The sequence below is a fragment of the Erythrolamprus reginae genome, unplaced genomic scaffold, assembly GCF_031021105.1.
Source record: "Erythrolamprus reginae isolate rEryReg1 unplaced genomic scaffold, rEryReg1.hap1 H_26, whole genome shotgun sequence".
NCBI classification, from domain to species: Eukaryota; Metazoa; Chordata; class Lepidosauria; order Squamata; family Dipsadidae; genus Erythrolamprus; species Erythrolamprus reginae.
This window is the reverse complement of record NW_027248480.1, coordinates 11,742-29,760: the sequence shown is the minus strand read 5'-3', so window position 1 is coordinate 29,760 and position 18,019 is coordinate 11,742. Positions and strand designations below refer to the sequence as shown.

General features: G+C 43.7%; 1 protein-coding gene across 3 annotated transcripts in view; it reads left to right on the top strand.

Annotated features, from left to right (window-relative positions):
* Window positions 1–2,644, top strand: part of LOC139155518 (apoptotic chromatin condensation inducer in the nucleus-like) — a 66,273-nt gene extending 63,629 nt beyond the window's left edge. For all 3 annotated transcript variants that reach the window (XM_070730677.1, XM_070730678.1, XM_070730676.1), the window contains one exon: window positions 1,977–2,644. In XM_070730677.1, coding sequence (XP_070586778.1) covers window positions 1,977–2,276 — 300 coding nt within the window. In that variant the 3' untranslated portion in view covers window positions 2,277–2,644. The remainder of the gene's footprint in view (window positions 1–1,976) is intronic.
* The last annotated feature ends 15,375 nt before the right edge of the window (window positions 2,645–18,019 follow it).

Here is an 18,019-nt window from a genome sequence, read left to right as displayed (position 1 = left end):
TTCATTTTCACTACCCCACTGCGTTCCTCCCCCCGTCCGGGCAGCAGCCCACCCCTGCCTGAAACCCATGCGGGGGATGCTGCAATGTGCCGTCGTAACTTCCAACAATCGCTAAATGAACTGTCGTATATCAAGGAGTGCTTTTTTTGAGAGATGAGAATTGTGATTGTCAGTGGTGGTGATTTTTAACAAAACGCATTTCGGAGCTTATAGAAACATAGAAGTCTATCCGCAGAAAAAGACCTCATGGTCCATCTAGTCTGCCCTTATACTATTTCCTGTATTTTATCTTACAATGAATATATGTTTATTCCAGGCATGTTTAAATTCAGTTACTGTGGATTTATCTACCACATCTGCTGGAAGTTTGTTCCAAGGATTTACTACTCTTTCAGTAAAATAATATTTTCTCACGTTGCTTTTGATCTTTCCCCCAACTAACTTCAGATTGTGTCCCCTTGTTCTTGTGTTCACTTTCCTATTAAAAACACTTCCCTCCTGGACCTTATTTAACCCTTTAACATATTTAAATGTTTCGATCATGTCCCCCCTTTCCCTTCTGTCCTCCAGACTATACAGATTGAGTTCATGAAGTCTTTCCTGATACCTTTTATGCTTAAGACCTTCCACCATTCTTGTAGCCCGTCTTTGGACCCGTTCAATTTTGTCAATATCTTTTTGTAGGTGAGGTCTCCAGAACTGAACACAGAATTCCAAATGTGTTCTCACCAGCACTCTATATAGCGGGATCACAATCTCCCTCTTCCTGCTTGTTATACCTCTAGCTATGCAGCCAAGCATCCTACTTGCTTTCCCTACCGCCTGACTGCACTGTTCACCCATTTTGAGACTGTCACATATTCTGACAAAAGATTTTACAAGCTTTTTTGCAAGCTATAATTTAGTAAAATTGCAAGCTGCAAATTTTAATGAAAAATGTTCCCAGATTCTTTTTTGATTTCCAGTCACAGAGGAAGAAAACAGATTTTGATGACTGGACATTGCTGGGTGGGTTTTTTTTTTTTTTTGTGCTGACCCAGAAACTTTGGGTGGAGACGATAATTCCAATGTTTGGAGAAATATTTCATATATAAGTCGTCCTCGACACATTCGTTTAGACGTCACTCAGTTACAATGGCACTCAAAAATGTGGTTTATGGCCATTTTTCACCTATAGTGACCACTGCAGCAACCCCTTTGGTCACCTGATCCAAATTCATCTTGACAACTAACTCGTATTTACAACGTTTGCAGTGTCCCGGGGTCTCGTGATCCCATTTTGTGATCTGACAAGCGAAATCAATTGGGGGAGCCAGATTCACTTAACAACTCTGTTATAGGTAGTCCTCAACTTACAACCACTTGAACTCGAAAATTTCTGTGGCCAAGCAAGATGGTTTGTTAAGTGAGTTTTGCTCCATTTTGTTGTTAAATGAATCTCTGCGGTTGTTGAGTGCATCTGGCTTCTCCATTGTTTCAGTTGTCAAAAGGTGACCCCATATCTCCAACTATCATTAACACAAGTCAGTTGCCAAGTGTCTGAATTTGGATCTTGTGAACAGAGGAGGTGCTTCAACGGTCATAAGTGTGGAGTCACAAGTCACTTTTTTTCAGTCTCATTATAGCTTTATTTAAATCATCTTTTAACAACCCCCAAATCCCTTGGTTGAAGTCTTCAACTGAATGGAGCTGCGTTTTTACTGGCCAGATGCTTGTCCTGTTGCCAATGCGGAGTTATATTCAGCAGATCTATATTCTCAGCGTGGAACAAACTCACAGCCTCCTGCAGATCTAGGCCACTTGTTATCGTTTCATTACATGAACAGTTGTAAATCAAGACTTCCTGCAACGGTTCACTTAACAACCATCTCGTTTAGTAAGTGAAATATTGGAGTTGCCCCCGTAAATTGAGAACTGCCTGTACGTGTGGCTGTCCTTCAACCCGCTGCTCTTCCCTCCTCTTTCTCTCTTCACAGTGTGTCCAGAAGCAGGCTGAGCGAGCGGCTCGGGCTCGTGAACGGGAACGCCGGCGCAAGGAACTGGATGCTGAGGAAGCCCGTCAGCGGGAACGCAACCGCCAAGCCGAGCGGGACAAGCGGCGGGAACACAGCAGAGAGCGAGAACGCGAGCGCCCCAACGCCACCAGTGGCGGTGGGGCCAGTCGAGCAGGCGAACGCAGCGGCCGAGGTGACCGCGAAAGGCGGGAAGCCAAAAGCCGCCACAGCCGGAGTCGGAGTCGGAGCACGCCTGTACAGGACAGAGGGGGGCGCCGCTGAGCTATTACCCAGCCTTTCTTTTGACCTTCGGGTTGGTGGAGGGGCACTTTCCCCGAATCGAGCTCCTGAGTTTTGCTGGCAAGGAAGAACGAGGAGGTGGTGGGATTGAGTTTCTTTGACCACCACCTGGCAGGCCGAGAGGAGTCCGGTGTGGCTGTCAGGGCCCCCGAATTGGTAGGGCTCTCCCCTGTCCCCTCCCTCCCCTTAACATGGGGATAAGTTTGATTCCCAACCCCTCCTGCTCCCCTCTTCTAAAGCCAGTGTCCTTCCCGTTGATTTGTATTTTATTTTGGGAAAATGTTTTTTTTTTAATTCTTGTGATGATACAGGAAAAAGAGAGCATAATAAAGAGATGGCGTTAGTTTTAATGCTGCTGTCCTGCTTCTTTTGGGGGATGCGGGGAAAAACAGCTTACTCTATTCTTGTATTCAAGACGCTTGAATCCTGTTCTGGTACATTGGGCTCAAAGAGGAAGCGAGGCGCCGCCTCTAGCAGGTCGTAGAATTGGTTCCCAAGCAAGCAGTAAAGTCGCCAAGCTCAGAGAGGGCCAAGGGCCCCACGGTTCAACCATGAGATACAAATATTCCTTTTTAAAAAAAAATTATACATAAATGATAAAACGAACAAACTGATAAACAAAACGGTAAATAAAACACAACAATAAATAAAACGAAACATATAAATACAACATTCGGGGGGGGGGGAGAAGTTTCCCCATGTTTTCTAGAGTGTTCGATCAGATAATTTTCCCTCGTCACTAAATATTCTTTTATTGACGTATTGCTTTGCTTTGCTTATATTTTAATCCGTTGTCTGAAAGTTTATAATTTGTTTATTGCACCATTATTCTTTTCTCTAGCCAGTCGTATGGTGGATTCTTTGTCATGCAAGTCAGGGTTTTTTCAAGAGGCAACTGGGCTTTCTCTAAGAAGGTTCCTCGGCTCTTGACTGAAATGGTGCGGAGAATGGAAGGCTTGTCTGCAAGGAATATACATACCTCTTTCCATTCCACACCGTCCAGTCAGAGCTTGAAGAAACTTCTTGGAGGAGAAGCGAAAGATCTTCAACTTCAGAAAATCCAGTTGACTCTTGGGGGGGGGAAATGAGACTCCCACCGGCTTATTTGGCTTTTGCGGATTATAGTTTTTATTTATTTATTTGATTTGTATGCCGCCCTTCTCCCTAGACTCAGGGCGGCTAACAACAGTAAAAAGACAATATGAACAAATCTGATATTAAAAGTAATGTAAAAAACCCCAATTTAAGAAACCAATCATACATACAGACATACCATGCATAAATTTTATAAGCCTAGGGGAAGGGAAAGTCTCAATTCCCCCATGCCTGACGACAGAGGTGGGTTTTAAGGATTGGGTTTTTAGTTTGATTCACCCAAAAACGGAGCGCAGAGTGCAGAATTCAGCAGACGGATAACTATACCTCATATTTGTTCTGACTTTGGATTCCACAAACCATGAAGCAGACAAAATTTGTCCTGATAAAAAAACCTTTTTTGTTAAGTTACTGTGAATTCTTCTCCAGCAAAGTTTTTCAAGGCCAATTCCCATTTCCTCCCCTTTTATTCCTTGTGGGAGGGGCCGCTCATGGTCCACCTGTGGCTTTACTTCCAAGTCGATCCTTGTTCCTCAGCTCCTCCATCTGGCAGCTCTATGCCTGCGCCCACTGGGAACAGGCTCCAGCTGTTGGTCTGCCTCACTGATGCCTGACTCCGAAGGCAGCTGATAACTGTCCTAGCCCTGTCTCTGCCTCGGATGTAGAGTCCTCATCGGAGCTGACTCCAGGACTGGCCCATGTTCCTCCCCAACCTCCCTGACTGTCCAAATCTGCTATCAGCTCCGCTGGCCACATACTATTTGTCAGCGTCCCAATTAACATCTGAGAAATAAATCAAGAGTCCAAATCTTGACCTTTTTCCAAGTTCCAATTTATTAACAGCCATGTTGGATACAAACAGTTGTCAATCCGATACTATTCCTGCAGTTTCATCCCTCATCCCCACACCCACAAGTTCACCACATGGACCACTCCAGTTCTCTCAACATCCACATTCCTCCCCTTTGCTTCCAGCTGGTGCCGAACAAAGGATGACCTTGAATCTCTGGAAATAATGTGTTGTGGCTAGTATTATTCCTTTTCATGCAACCACCCATCCCCAATTCCCACATCATTATTCTACTTGTGGCAGGTCAAAGTCTCTTAAATGAAAATGACGGCTTCGGCCTGACGCTATTCTCTTCAGCGAAACCGACATTAAGCAAAGCAGAGGAAATAAAATTTGGAGATCCAGTATAGGTCGTTCATCAGGACCGGACGTTTCGGAACTTCTCTGTAGCAGAGTGTGTGCTTTGGGCTATTCTCTTCTGCAGCTACTCAGATTGTTGGCCGAGCAAGGACAAAAAACAGCTGGGGAAATCATTGAAGTGTGGGAAACAGCCCTTCCTCAATCACCTGGCTTATCAAGTACTTAGCTTCTGCAACAAGCAGCAACCCAATCAATAACTGGGGAAAAAAACAACCTACACAACAATATAGTCTGATGGCAGAAAAAGACCTCATGGTCCATCTAGTCTGCCCTTATACTATTTTCTGTATTTTATCTTAGGATGGATATATGTTTATCCCAGGCATGTTTAAATTCAGTTACTGTGGATTTATCTACCATGTCTGCTGGAAGTTTGTTCCAAGGATCTACTACTCTTTCAGTAAAATAATATTTTCTCATGTTGCTTTTGATCTTTCCCCCAACTAACTTCAGATTGTGTCCCCTTGTTCTTGTGTTCACTTTCCTATTAAAAACACTTCCCTCCTGAACCTTATTAAACCCTTTGACATATTTAAATGTTTCGATCATGTCCCCCCTTTTCCTTCTGTCCTCCAGACTATACAGATTGAGTTCATTAAGTCTTTCCTGATACGTTTTATGCTTAAGACCTTCCAAACCAACAACAGTTGGTTTAGTGACTTCTAAGTTAACAATGGCGCTGAAAAATGACTCACGACCCTTTTTCACAGTTGTGTCCTCCCCGTGTTCTTGTGATTAAAACTCAAAAGATGCTTGGCAACTGGTTCATATTAACGACTGTGGTTGTGCCCATGGTTATGTGATCCCTTTTTTGCGACCACCTGATGAGCAAAGTCAACAGGGAAGCCAGGTTCAGCTAGGTTACTGACTTACTGACCACAGCGATTTACTTAACAACCGTGAGCAGAAAGGTGGTAAAATGGGACCAAGCTCACTTCCAAACAAAAAGGTTGGGTTCCATTGTGGTCGTAAGTCAAGGACTACCCATAATCACCTTCAGGCCCCCCACATCCTGTTCTGTCGGGCTCTCTGGTAGACTCCTCCCAAAAGTTCACAGGTACAAATTTCAGACACACACACATTTGAAAATTCAAAACTGTTCTTTATACCGAAAATGCAAATAAACGAAGCCCTCTTTTTGCATAGCAAAGAGCACTGGTCTCCAAACAAACTAGTAATTTGTACAAGTCCCTTATCAGTTCTGAGATACTTAGCTTGCAGCCGTGAGGCAATTCACAGTCCTTCGTCTTTCACAAAGTGAAACACACTTTGCTCTGGTTTAGTTTCAAAAAATCAGCACACAAAAGGTCAAAGTTAGTAAAGCACTCACGAAACACAACGATCAGATAATCCTCCACAATGGCCAAACCCACAGGTTGCTCTTTATAGCAGCCTCACTAATGACCACAGCCCCACCCAACCACAGGTGGCCTCATTTTCTTTGATAATAATCTCTCAGTTGTTGCTGCCTATGCATTGCTCTCCGCATGTGTGGCTGTATCATTAACTCTTGTTCCGAATCTAAGGAGGAGCTAGATAATTGATCTCCTTCTGAGCTGTCTGCCACACTCTCTTCCTTCCTGTCACTCATGTCTTCTTGGTCAGAGGAGCTTTCATCATCAGATTCCACCAGGGGCAAAACAGGCCTGCAGCATGTGGATGTCTCCCCCACATCCACAGTCCTTGGGGCAGGAGCTGGGGCAGAGCTAACCACAACACATCCCAGTCCCATAAGTTTCCCAGCAGATGTTCCTACAATGATATGAGCCAGCAAGGTTATGCTATCACTCTGGTTTAATTCAGATTGAAAAGTTTCAACTGGGATAGGTAGGTGCTCGACTTACAACAGTTCACTTAGTGACCGAAGTTAAACCGCCACTGAAAAAAATGACCTAGGAGCCTTTTTTTCACACTTAGTGACCATTGCAGCATTCTCCCCTCCCCAATGGTCACATGATTCAGATGCTTGACTTCGCAGTATAACGACAATCGCAACGTCCCGGTGGTCACATGATCTACTTTTTGTCACTTTCAGGAAAGCAAAGTAGACAGGGAAACAGGATTCCCTTACTAATTTTATCAACAGCAGCTATTCACTTAACAACTGTGCCCGGAAAGGTTGTAAAATGGGTCAAAAACTCACTTTACATCAGAACTTTGGGGCTTCATTGTGGTCGTAAGTCGAGGACTGCCCGCATTTGCCTTCCTTCGTGAAAATTTTGAGAATTCACCTGCAAAGGAAATTAAAGGCTGGGTGGTGGTGGAATATATATATTTGAAAAAAAAATGGAATTTTAAAATTGGGAGTCTTCAAATTAGGCCACAGCGTTAAGAAAGAAGCTTGTAGCGGTAAAAAAAAAAAAAAAGGCTTCCAAAACCTTCACTTGATGTCTTAAGACTGTTTATAAACTTACGTAAACACGATTAGCTTTAATGTTCCAATAAAATCCAAATATAGCCGTGTGTCTTAACGGAAGGGCTAAACGGAGAAGATTTGCGTCGGGCTTGGAATTAGCTTGCAAACGCACTTTCTCTCTCTGTCTCTGTCTCTCTCTCTCTCTCTCTCTGTCTCTCTGTCTCTCTCCAAGTGGAATATTTTTTTAAAAAAAAATACATTTCCCTATTTTTGCACTTTTATTTTCTCCTTCGCGGGTGGGGTGGGGGGGATCCACGTCTTTTTCCCCTTTCCGTTTTCCCGCTCTGCTGTTGCAAAAGGATCGAAAGGCGAATGATTGATGGGCACGACAGAGCTTTCCGGCTAGGATTTGCACAAAGCACAATCCGGCCTTAACATCAGAATGACAGATGATGATTTACAGAAGGTTTCTTTCTCTCTTCACTCTGAATGGAAATAAAAAGGCGCTTGCTAGGATGGAGCCGATGCGATTGTTCCCTTCTTGGCAGATAGATGGCGCCGGTCTTCCACCCAACCTAATCAAAGGATGGAGGCAGTTCACGTCCTCTGGGTGCCAAAAAAATACACATACACAAACGCAGGCCAAGGGGGCAAATTGTACAAAGGGCTGAGGAAGAAGGGACAATATTTCTGCTCTCAGATCCTGGTCTCTTTCATCTTCTAACCTCCCCCACTAAATCTTGGTTTGTCGTCATCCCCCCTTGATCCAAAGCCGCAAGATGCTTGACTAGCCCCCAAGGAACATCCACAGCTGTGACCCAGTCCTTTTTCCTACTTTCAGACATCTGTTTTGCTCTCGCTCCCTTGTCGTGTCCTCTTTCATTTTCCTCGCACAAACCTAGCATCCCTTCCACGACAGCCCCCCCATCCTGCTCTTATTTTTCTTTCCCCCCCCAAGCAAAATTTCCATGGAGGATGGGAATTGTCATCCAGGTTTTTTTACTCCGGCATCCTAGATCTTCAATCTCCCATTTCTAGGATGTCGACGTTTGGTGGTGGGGATGGTGGGGGGTGGGGGGAAGAGTGTGAACCAAAGGAAGCATGTTTTGAGGGGCTTTAAGGCCACCCCCTCCTCTCTTTCATCCTCTCAAACTGCCTGGATCATAGAAACATAGAAGACTGACGGCAGAAAAGACCTCATGGTCCATCTAGTCTGCCCTTATACTATTTCATCTTAGGATGGATATATATGTTTATCCGAGGCATGTTCAAATTCAGTGACTGTGGATTTACCAACCATGTCTGCTGGAAGTTTGTTCCAAACATCTGCTACTCTTTCAGTAAAATAATATTTTCTCATGTTGCTTTTGATCTTTCCCCCAACTAACTTCAGATTGTGTCCTGCATGCACAGGGCTGCAAACAATCTACGGTATTTTTCGGACTACAAGATGCACCGCTGTGGCGAAGGGGGCATTTGCATGGGAACATCTTATGCACCAGTTGCGGCCCTATCTGGACAGGGATTCACTTCTCACAGTCACTCACGCTCTTATCACCTCGAGGTTCAATTACTGCAATGCTTTCTATATGGAGCTGTCTTTGAAGAGTGTCCGGAGAATGCAAATTGTGCAAAATGCAGCCGCGCGAGCTATTGTGGGACTCCCAAGATCTACCCACATTTCAACAACACCCGTGAGCTGCAAAGCAAGACATTTGTTATGTGAGACAGTTCTTATGTGAGTATAAGAATAGAATAGAATAGAATTATTTTATTGGCCAAGTGTGATTAGACATACAAGGAATTTGTCTTGGTGCATTTGCTCTCAGTGTACATAAAATAAAATATAGATTTGTCAAGAATCATGTGGTACAACACTTAATGATTGTCATAGGGGTCAAATAAGCAATGAAGAAGCAGTATTAATAAAAATCTTAGGATATAAGCAACAAGTTACCGTCACACAGTCAACATGGGAGGAAATGGGTGATAGGAATGATGAGAAAAACTAGTAGAATAGAAGTGCAGATTTAGTAGAAAGTCTGACAGTGTTGAGGGAATTATTTGTTTAGTAGAGTGATGGCGTTTGGGGAAAAATTGTTCTTGTGTCTAGTTGTCGGTGTGCAGTGCTCTGTAGCGACGTTTAGAGGGTAGGAGTTGAAACAGTTTGTGTCCAGGATGCGAGGGATCAGTAAATATTTTCACAGCCCTCTTTTTGACTCGTGCAGTATACAGGTCCTCAATGGAAGGCAGGTTGGCAGCAATTGTTTTTTCTGCAGTTCTGATTATCCTCTGAAGTCTGTGTCGGTCCTGTTGGGTTGCACCTTCCTCCCCCCCAAAAGAGGGTAGAAATGTTGATGTGTCTTATATGCCGAATGCAGCCATTTTTGGCCTCCCAAGGACCTTTTTTTTTAAAAAAATGAGTGTTTTTGCCTCCCCCCAACCCCCAGGAGCACTCTGCAGGCCTGCCAAACACTCAATTTTTTGCAAAAATTGGACACACCAGCCTGGCTGTGGGAGTCCAAAAATGGCTGCATTCGGCATATAAGATACACCAACATTTATTTATTTTATTTATTTATTTATTTATTATTCATTTGTCCAATACACAAATACATAGGAAGAAAAATAGACATGTAGTAATATATATAAGGGTAAAAGTGAACTTAGAGGAGAGGATATATGAAAGAAAGAGAATATATAACATAGGTGAAAGAAAGGAAAGACAATTGGACAGGGGACGAAAGGCACACTAGTGCACTTATGTATGCCCCTTACTGACCTCTTGTGGATAGTCTAAGGGAGAAATGTTGGGGGTTAGGGATTGACACAATTGAGTCCGGTAATGAGTACCACGCTTTGATAACTCGATTGTTGAAATCATATTTTTTACAGTCAAGTTTGGAGTATTAAGTTTGAATCTGTTGCGTGCTCTTGTGTTGTTGCGGTTGAAGCTGAAGTAGCCATTGACCGGTAGGACGTTGCAGCATATGATCTTGTGGGCAATACTCAAATCGTGTTTTAGGCACCGTAGTTCTGGGCTTTCTAGGCCCAGGATTGTTAGTCTATTTTTGTAGGGTATTCTGTTTCGAGTGGAGGAGTGAAGGGCTCTTCTGGTGAAATATCTTTGGATATTTTCAAGGGTGTTGATGTCCGAGATGTGGTATGGGTTCCAGACAGATGAGCAGTAGTCTAGGATAGGTCTGGCAAAAGTTTTGTAGCCTCTTGTGAGTAGTGTGAGATTGCCTGAGCAGAAGCTGCGTAGGATCAGGTTAACAACTCTAGAAGCTTTTTACTACCTTCTTTTTGGGGTGGGGGTGGGGGAGGGAAGGTACTTCTTATATTCACATAACAACTGTCTCACGTAACAACTGTCTTGCCTTCATTCTGGTTATAAGTGGAGGAGTAGCTGTACAAAGAACATTATTATTTCCTCAGATTTTTGGTTTTTTTCTCTTCTCTTTTAACATTACTATTTCCTCAGATTATTGTTTTGCTTCTTCTATTTTCGATCCCACCCGAAGATAAAACGAACACTGAGTGCAGCGTTTTGTTTCAGGAGTTCCGTCGAGCAGATCGATTTGAACAGATGGCTTCTAGTCTTCATGCAAAAATCACCGAAATCTCATGTGCATGTCCCCTCACATGATTTTGCTTTCTGCGCATGCACAGAAGCAAAATCTCATTGCAATGCGCAGGTGCATGCACAAGACACCCAAAGCTGTGTGTGCAGTGTGCGAATGCTGGCTGGGGAATTCTGGGAGCTGAAGTCCAAATATCTTCAAGTTGCCACGGTTGGGAAACACTGGACTAGACGACCTCCAAGGCCCCTTCCAATTCCGTTATTATTTTATTCTCTTTTCTTGACAATTGCCAGTCGCGACCCTCCTCAAAAATTGGGTGGGTAAGGTGGGACTTCCTTCAGATTTAATCTTGGCCCCTCCCCAGCTTGCTTTCCCATTGTTTAATCAGGGGAGGGGGTGTCCTCCCCCCCCCACCACACACTCCTTGCAACTGTCTCTGAGGAAGGAGTTAATGGCCGCCCCCTTTTGAGACCTCCAACGTCTCCCCTACTTCCAGACTGCCCTGCCTCTCGTTCCTTCCAAAGCCCATTCCCACCCCCCACAACAACCTAGCAGGTTAATTACACTATTTAAATTCCCTCAAATAATCACAGCCAGTTAATTAAACCTCAATCGATCGTTAAAAGCGGGCCAATAATGAATATCCCTGCCGCCTCGCTGGGAGGGCGTCGATGAGAGTGAGTCATAGGCTCCCTCGCACACCACTGATATCCTGGTTTTACATCCCCCCCACATCAGGGTTTGGGGGGGGGGAGCCTAACCTTTGACTCCCCAGGGCCCCATCTTTTGTGTCTCTAATTTACCATAAAAATACATAGAAACATAGAAGACTGACGGCAGAAAAAGACCTCACGGTCCATCTAGTCTGTTGCCCTTATACTATTCCCTATGTTTTATCCTAGGATGGATCTATGTTTATCCCAGGCATGTTTAAATTCAGTTACTGTGGATTTACCAACCACATCTGCTGGAAGTTTGTTCCAAGCATCTACTACTCTTTCAGTAAAACAATATTTTCTCATGTTTATTTATTTATTTATTTTATTTATTGGATTTGTATGCCGCCCCTCTCCGCAGACTCGGGGCAGCTAACAACAGTAATAAAACAGTATATGACAATAATCCAATACTAAAAACAGTTAAAAACCCATTATATAAAAACCAATCATACATACAGACATACCATGCATAAAATTGTAAAGGCCTAGCCATAGTTCCCTCTAAGCTGAGCAGTGAGCAATGGCTCACTTAAAAATCATCATCAACTCAGAGTTTTTCAAACCTGCCCCGAAGCCGAGAGGGAAAGAGTGAGAGGAAAAGAGTGCCGCCCAGTCCCAAAGGGACTGCCGCTCAGACACTATACTTTTCCGCCCACCCCCCAAAAAAATTAGAGGGAACACTGGGCCTAGGGGGAAAGTGTATCTCAATTCCCCCATGCCTGGCGGCAGAGGTGGGTTTTAAGCAGCTTACGAAAGGCAAGGAGGGTGGGGGCAATTCTAGTCTCTGGGGGGAGTTGGTTCCAGAGGGCCGGGGCCACCACAGAGAAGGCTCTTCCCCTGGGTCCCGCCAAGCGACATTGTTCGGTTGACGGGACTCGGAGAAGACCCACTCTGTGGGACCTAACTGGTCGCTGGGATTCATGCGGCAGAAGGCTTTTGATCTTTCCCCCAACTAACTTCAGATTGTGCCCCCTTGTTCTTGTGTTCACTTTCCTATTAAAAACACTTCCCTCCTGGACCATATTTAACCCTTTGACATATTTAAATGTTTCGATCATGTATAAAAGGGTATAAAAATATCCTTTTTCTTTTCCAATATTTTTTGTTCCATTTTCCTTCGTATGTGAATTCTCAAAACACCTCACATGCGATGGGCCAATCCGGGCAAAGTCCTCTCCTCACAACCACCATTGAGCCCCGAACTCCTGTGGCTAAGAAGGACCGGTGCGCTTTTAGCGAGTTTCGCCTACTTTACCACCTTTGCGGCCGCTTTCATTATTTGTTATTTATTAAATTTGTATGCCGCCCCTCTCCGTAGACTCGGGGCGGTTCACAGCAGTGATAGAAACAATGTACAATACAAATCTAATAATATGAAGTTAAAAACCCATAATTTAAAAAACATGCACACAACACACCATACATAAATTATATAGGCCTGGGGAAGATATTTCAATTCCCCCATGCCTGACGGCAGAGGTGGGTTTTAAGAAGTTTACGAAAGGCAAAGAGGGTGGGGGCAATTCTGATCTCTGGGGGGAGCTGGTTCCAGAGGGCCGGGGCCGCCACAGAGAAGGCTCTTCCCCTGGGTCCCGCCAGACAACATTGTTTAGTCGACAGGACCCGGAGAAGGCCAACTCTGTGGGACCTAACCGGTCGCTGGGATTCTTGCGGCAGAAGGCGGTCCCGGAGATATTCTGGTCCGATGCCATGAAGGGCTTTAAGCAAATCCTCGCCATCCTTCGGCGAGTGAAATGATTTTTTTACTGGTGAATCTGGCTCCCTTGTGGAGTTTCACTCATCAGGCGGTCGCAAAAGGGGGACCCAGCAACCGGTCAGAAATACGAAGCAGTTGCCTAGCATCTAAATTTTGAATCGCTGGACCGCTGCAACGGTCATAAGCAGTGGAGGGCTACCAAAATTTTTACTACCACACTGTGGGCGTTGCTTATGCAGGGCGCCCTGCATTTTCTTTCAACATCTTTCAGTGCAAATTGGGTCCTTTGGGGTAGAGCTCCATTTTCGCTACCCCACTGCCTTCCCCCCCCAGGTAGTAGCCCACCCCTGGTTATAAGTACGAAATCGGTCATAAGCCTCTTTCTCTCCCTGGTGCCTTTGTTATTACTAATGGCTTATTTGACTGTGGTGGGCAATCAGTAAAAGGGTGGGTGGGAGGGAATTTATTGTTTTTTTATCGTTTTATATCTATACCCTGTTGTCATTGTTTGGCTTGCAAACTGAGAGTGAGTCAACTATATAAATTTTCTAAATAAATAATGATATTTTCAACAGCCGCTAAATGAAGCGGTCATAACTCGAGGACGGCCTGCACCCTTATTTTTTCATTTGAAACTGTGGGTCCTTTGTTGGCCCCCACCCCTTCTTTATCTGGGGCCGATTCCCCCCTCCCCAAGCGATAAAATAAAACACACTCCTTATTTTATTCCGCCTCTAAACTCCACTATCAATTTTTAAAAGCGAACCCTTGTTAGAAATTCACAAAGTTTCCTCTGGAGAATAAATCCGTAGAACAAAAACAAACCGGGGAACATTAGGATGAGCAGGAGAGAGGAAGAGAGAGAAAGGAGGAGGGGGCGTGGAGAGGGGGGGTATATCCCCCTTTTCCAAATTGAGTGGGGAGGGGGAGAGAGATTGGCCTTAGATCCCCTCCTCTTCTCCCCTTTCTGAGCTGGCAACCCCCAATTTGCAGACAGGCCAAATAATTCCTTCTCTCCTCTCTTAAAATAATATTTTTTAAAAAAAAAAATAATTATAATGCAATTGCAGTTAAACAATGGGGGGGGGGGGAGTTGTTTATTCACACCGAGGGTTATTGGAGGAAAAAGGGTGCCAGGCAGAGTTGAGAAAATTGGAACCCCTTCCATTTAAAATTATATATATTGTATATATATGACTTCTATGCCTCCCTATTCCTCAGAGTCATATATGTATATGAGGGGTGTGTGGGTGTGTGTTTCTGTCAAATCACCCTGGTATTATTATTATTATTATTATTATTATTATTATTATTATTATTATTATTATTATTATTATCATCATCATCATCATCATCATTATCATCATCATCATCATCATCATCATCTGGATTTGTATGCCGCCCCTCTCCGAAGACTCGGAGCAGCACACAACAGCAAAGCACAGTACAAATCCAATGATTAAAACGGTTAAAACCCTTAATATAAAACAGTCATACATCCCAAATAAACCATACCTACCACACATAAAAAGGAACGGCCAGGGGGGATCAATTTCCCCATGCCTGGCAGCAGGGGAGGGTTTTTAGGAGTTTGCGAAAGGCAAGGAGGATGGGGGCAGTCCTGATCTCTGGGGGGGGTTGGGTCGGGGCCGCCACAGGGAAGGCTCTTCCCCTGGGTCCCGCCAGACGACATTGTTTCGTCAACGGGACCCGCACAAGGCCAACTCTGTGGGATCTAATTGGTCGCTGGGATTCATGCAGCAGAAGGTGGTCCCGGAGATATTCTGGTCTGGTGCCATGAAGGGCTTTATAGGTCATAACCAACACTTTGAATTGTGGCCAGGAACTGATCAGCAACCAATGCAGACTGCGGAGTGTTGGTGTAACATGGGCATATTTGGGAAAGCCCACAATTGCTCTTGCAGCTGCATTCTGCACAATCTGAAGTTTCCGAACACTCTTCAAAGGTAGCCCCATGTAGAGAGTGTTACAGTAGTTGAACCTCGGGGTGATGAGGGCGTGAGTGACTGTGAGCAGTGAGTCCCGGTCCAGGTAGGGCCGCAACTGGTGCACCAGGCGGACCTGGGCAAACGCCCCCCTCGCCACAGCCGAAAGATGGTTCTCTAATGTTAGCTGTGGATCGAGGAGGACGCCCAAGTTGCAGTATACCCTGGGAGGGAGCATACTGCTTTCTTTTTGCCTCTTGGCCCTTCTAGGGGCCATAAAAGTTTCAAATCCTGGCAAGGGAATGAGAGCGAAATACAGTGGTACAAACTCCTGTACTTACGAACTTTTCTAGATAAGAACCGGGTGTTCAAGATTTTTTGCCTCTTCTCAAGAACTATTTTCCACTCCGAAGCCTCTGAAACTGTAACTAGAAAAGGCAGGGAGAAGCCTCCATGGGGCCTCTCTAGGAATCTCCTGGGAGGAAACAGGCCTGGAAAAGGCGGAGAGAAGCCTCGGTGGTGCCTCCGTAGGAATCTGCTGGGAGGAAACTGGGCCAGAAAAGGTGGGGAGAAGCCTCTGTGGGGGCTCTCTAAGAATCTCTTGGGAGGAAACAGGGCTTCCACCCTCCCTGTGGTTTCCCCAATCGCACACATTATTTGCTTTTACATTGATTCCTATGGGAAAAATTGCTTCTTCTTACAAACTTTTCTACTTAAGAACCTGGTCACGGAACGAATTAATTTCGTAAATAGAGGTACCATTGTAGTTTGAAATAGATCTATACTAGTCTCTCTTCCCTTTCATTATCAGCAAAAATATGTTACACATATAGAATATAGTTTCTCGGCTATAAAAATTTAATTGCTATAGGAGCGTCCGAGAGGCAAAAAGGAAGCAGTATGCTCCCTCTCATATTTGGGTGTATCAGTGTGATTTGACGGAAGAAAATATATATATATAAATCTTCCCTGGTACAAGCTGAGAGGAGGTGAACCTGTGGTCTAGAGGTTAAAGCTATTGCCTTACAGGCACACTTCCCAGGTTCAAATCTCAGTAAGAGTATGGCTAGCTAATGAGAGCAAAATAGCTTGAAATAGGTCTATACTAGTCTCCCTTCCTTTTCATTATCAGCAAAAATACATTACATATATATGTGTGTGTGTGTGTACATATACGTACATACACACACATGTATGTGGAATAGAACAGAATACAATATACAATATAATACAAGAATAGAATAGAACAGAATTACAAAGATGAGCAAAAACATCACAATTGAATGCTACTTGGAAATGACGGGCCTGACATCAACATACTATGCAACATCATAAGAAAATCATTGAAGTTTTCAGAGATATCCTTGTGCACAAGAATAATGACGACTTGATGCCCCCCCCTCACCCAGATTCTGCAGAGTGGTTTGTAAAAACAAGTCCAGCAAATTGAAATTCATTTCCTCTATAAACTCCATTACCAGGAACAATACCAAACACAGCAAACTTAGATCTAGACCAGATCTATCTCTATTACAAGGCATCCGCTCCTGTGAACTCTGTGTGGAACTCAAAAGTCGACTAGATCTAGGTGAAACAAACTTATACGTAGATTACTGTGCTGACCACATCAAAAATAAGACCCACAATCCATCCCGCAACATCCAACCCACTATCCCCCAACAACCAGACCCATCCTAGACTACTGCTCATCTGTCTGGAACCCATATCGCATCTCAGACATCAACACCCTTGAAAATGTCCAAAGATATTTCACCAGAAGAGCCCTTCACTCCTCCACTCGAAACAGAATATCCTACGAAAATAGACTAACACTCCTGGGCCTAGAAAGCCCAGAACTACGGCGCCTAAAACACGATTTGAGTATTGCCCACAAGATCATATGCTGCAACGTCCTACTGGTCAATGACTACTTCAGCTTCAACCGCAACAACACAAGAGCACGCAACAGATTCAAACTTAATACGAACCGCTCAAAACTTGACTGTAAAAAATATGATTTCAACAATCGAGTTATCGAAGTGTGGAACTCATTACCAGACTCAATTGTGTCAACCCCTAACCCCCAACAATTCTCCCTTAGACTCTCCACAATTGACCTCTCCATGTTCCTAAGAGGCCTTTAAGGGGCGTACATAAGTGCACTGGTGTGCCTTTCGTCCCCTGTCCAATTGTCTTTCCTTTCTCTCACTTATCATATATATTATCTTTCTTTCATATATCCTCTCCTCTAAGTTCACTTTTACCCCTATATATATTACTACATGTCTATTTTTCTTCCTATGTATTTGTGTATTGGACAAATGAATAAATAAATAAAAAATAAAATAAATTAGCAAAACAACAACCCACACACCATCAACCAAGACTAGGTAAGCACGCCCCTTACTTCCTCAATCCAATCCAATCCAAATCTCCAATGCAAACTAATAAATGCAAGAAGCATAGTTAACAAAATACCCAAATTCCTCCTCCTACTAAACACTGACACCTTTGACATTATTTTTGTCTTCCAGTCCGACCATGAAACCTGCAGAGGCGGCGGAGTAGCTATATTCTACTAAAACTAAGGAACATCCAAGTTGCACAAGGTTTTACCCTTCCTGAAACCATCGTCTGTGATTTGTCCTTAAGTACCACACTTTGCTTCCTACTTTGTTACAAAGCCCCAGACTACAACATCACACATGCGAACAAATTTATTGATTGATTTATTGATTGATTTTGTCCATTGCACAACGAGAGTTACATTGGGTATACATATAGTAAATATATAATGAAGGTTATAGAGGATATACTCATAGTAAAATATATCTAAGGAGGAATAGAAGAGAAGAAATAGAATAAAATATATCAATGAAAGAATAGAATAAATATAGGAAAGAAGAATGGTATGGGAGATATAGGAGAGCAATAGGACAGGGGACGGAAGGCACTCTAATGCACTTATTTTATTTATTGATTGATTTATTTATTTATTGATTGATTGGATTTGTATGCCACCCCTCTCCATAGACTCAGGGTGGCTAACAACAGTAATAAAAAAACCAGCATGTAAATCCAATACTAAAACAACTAAA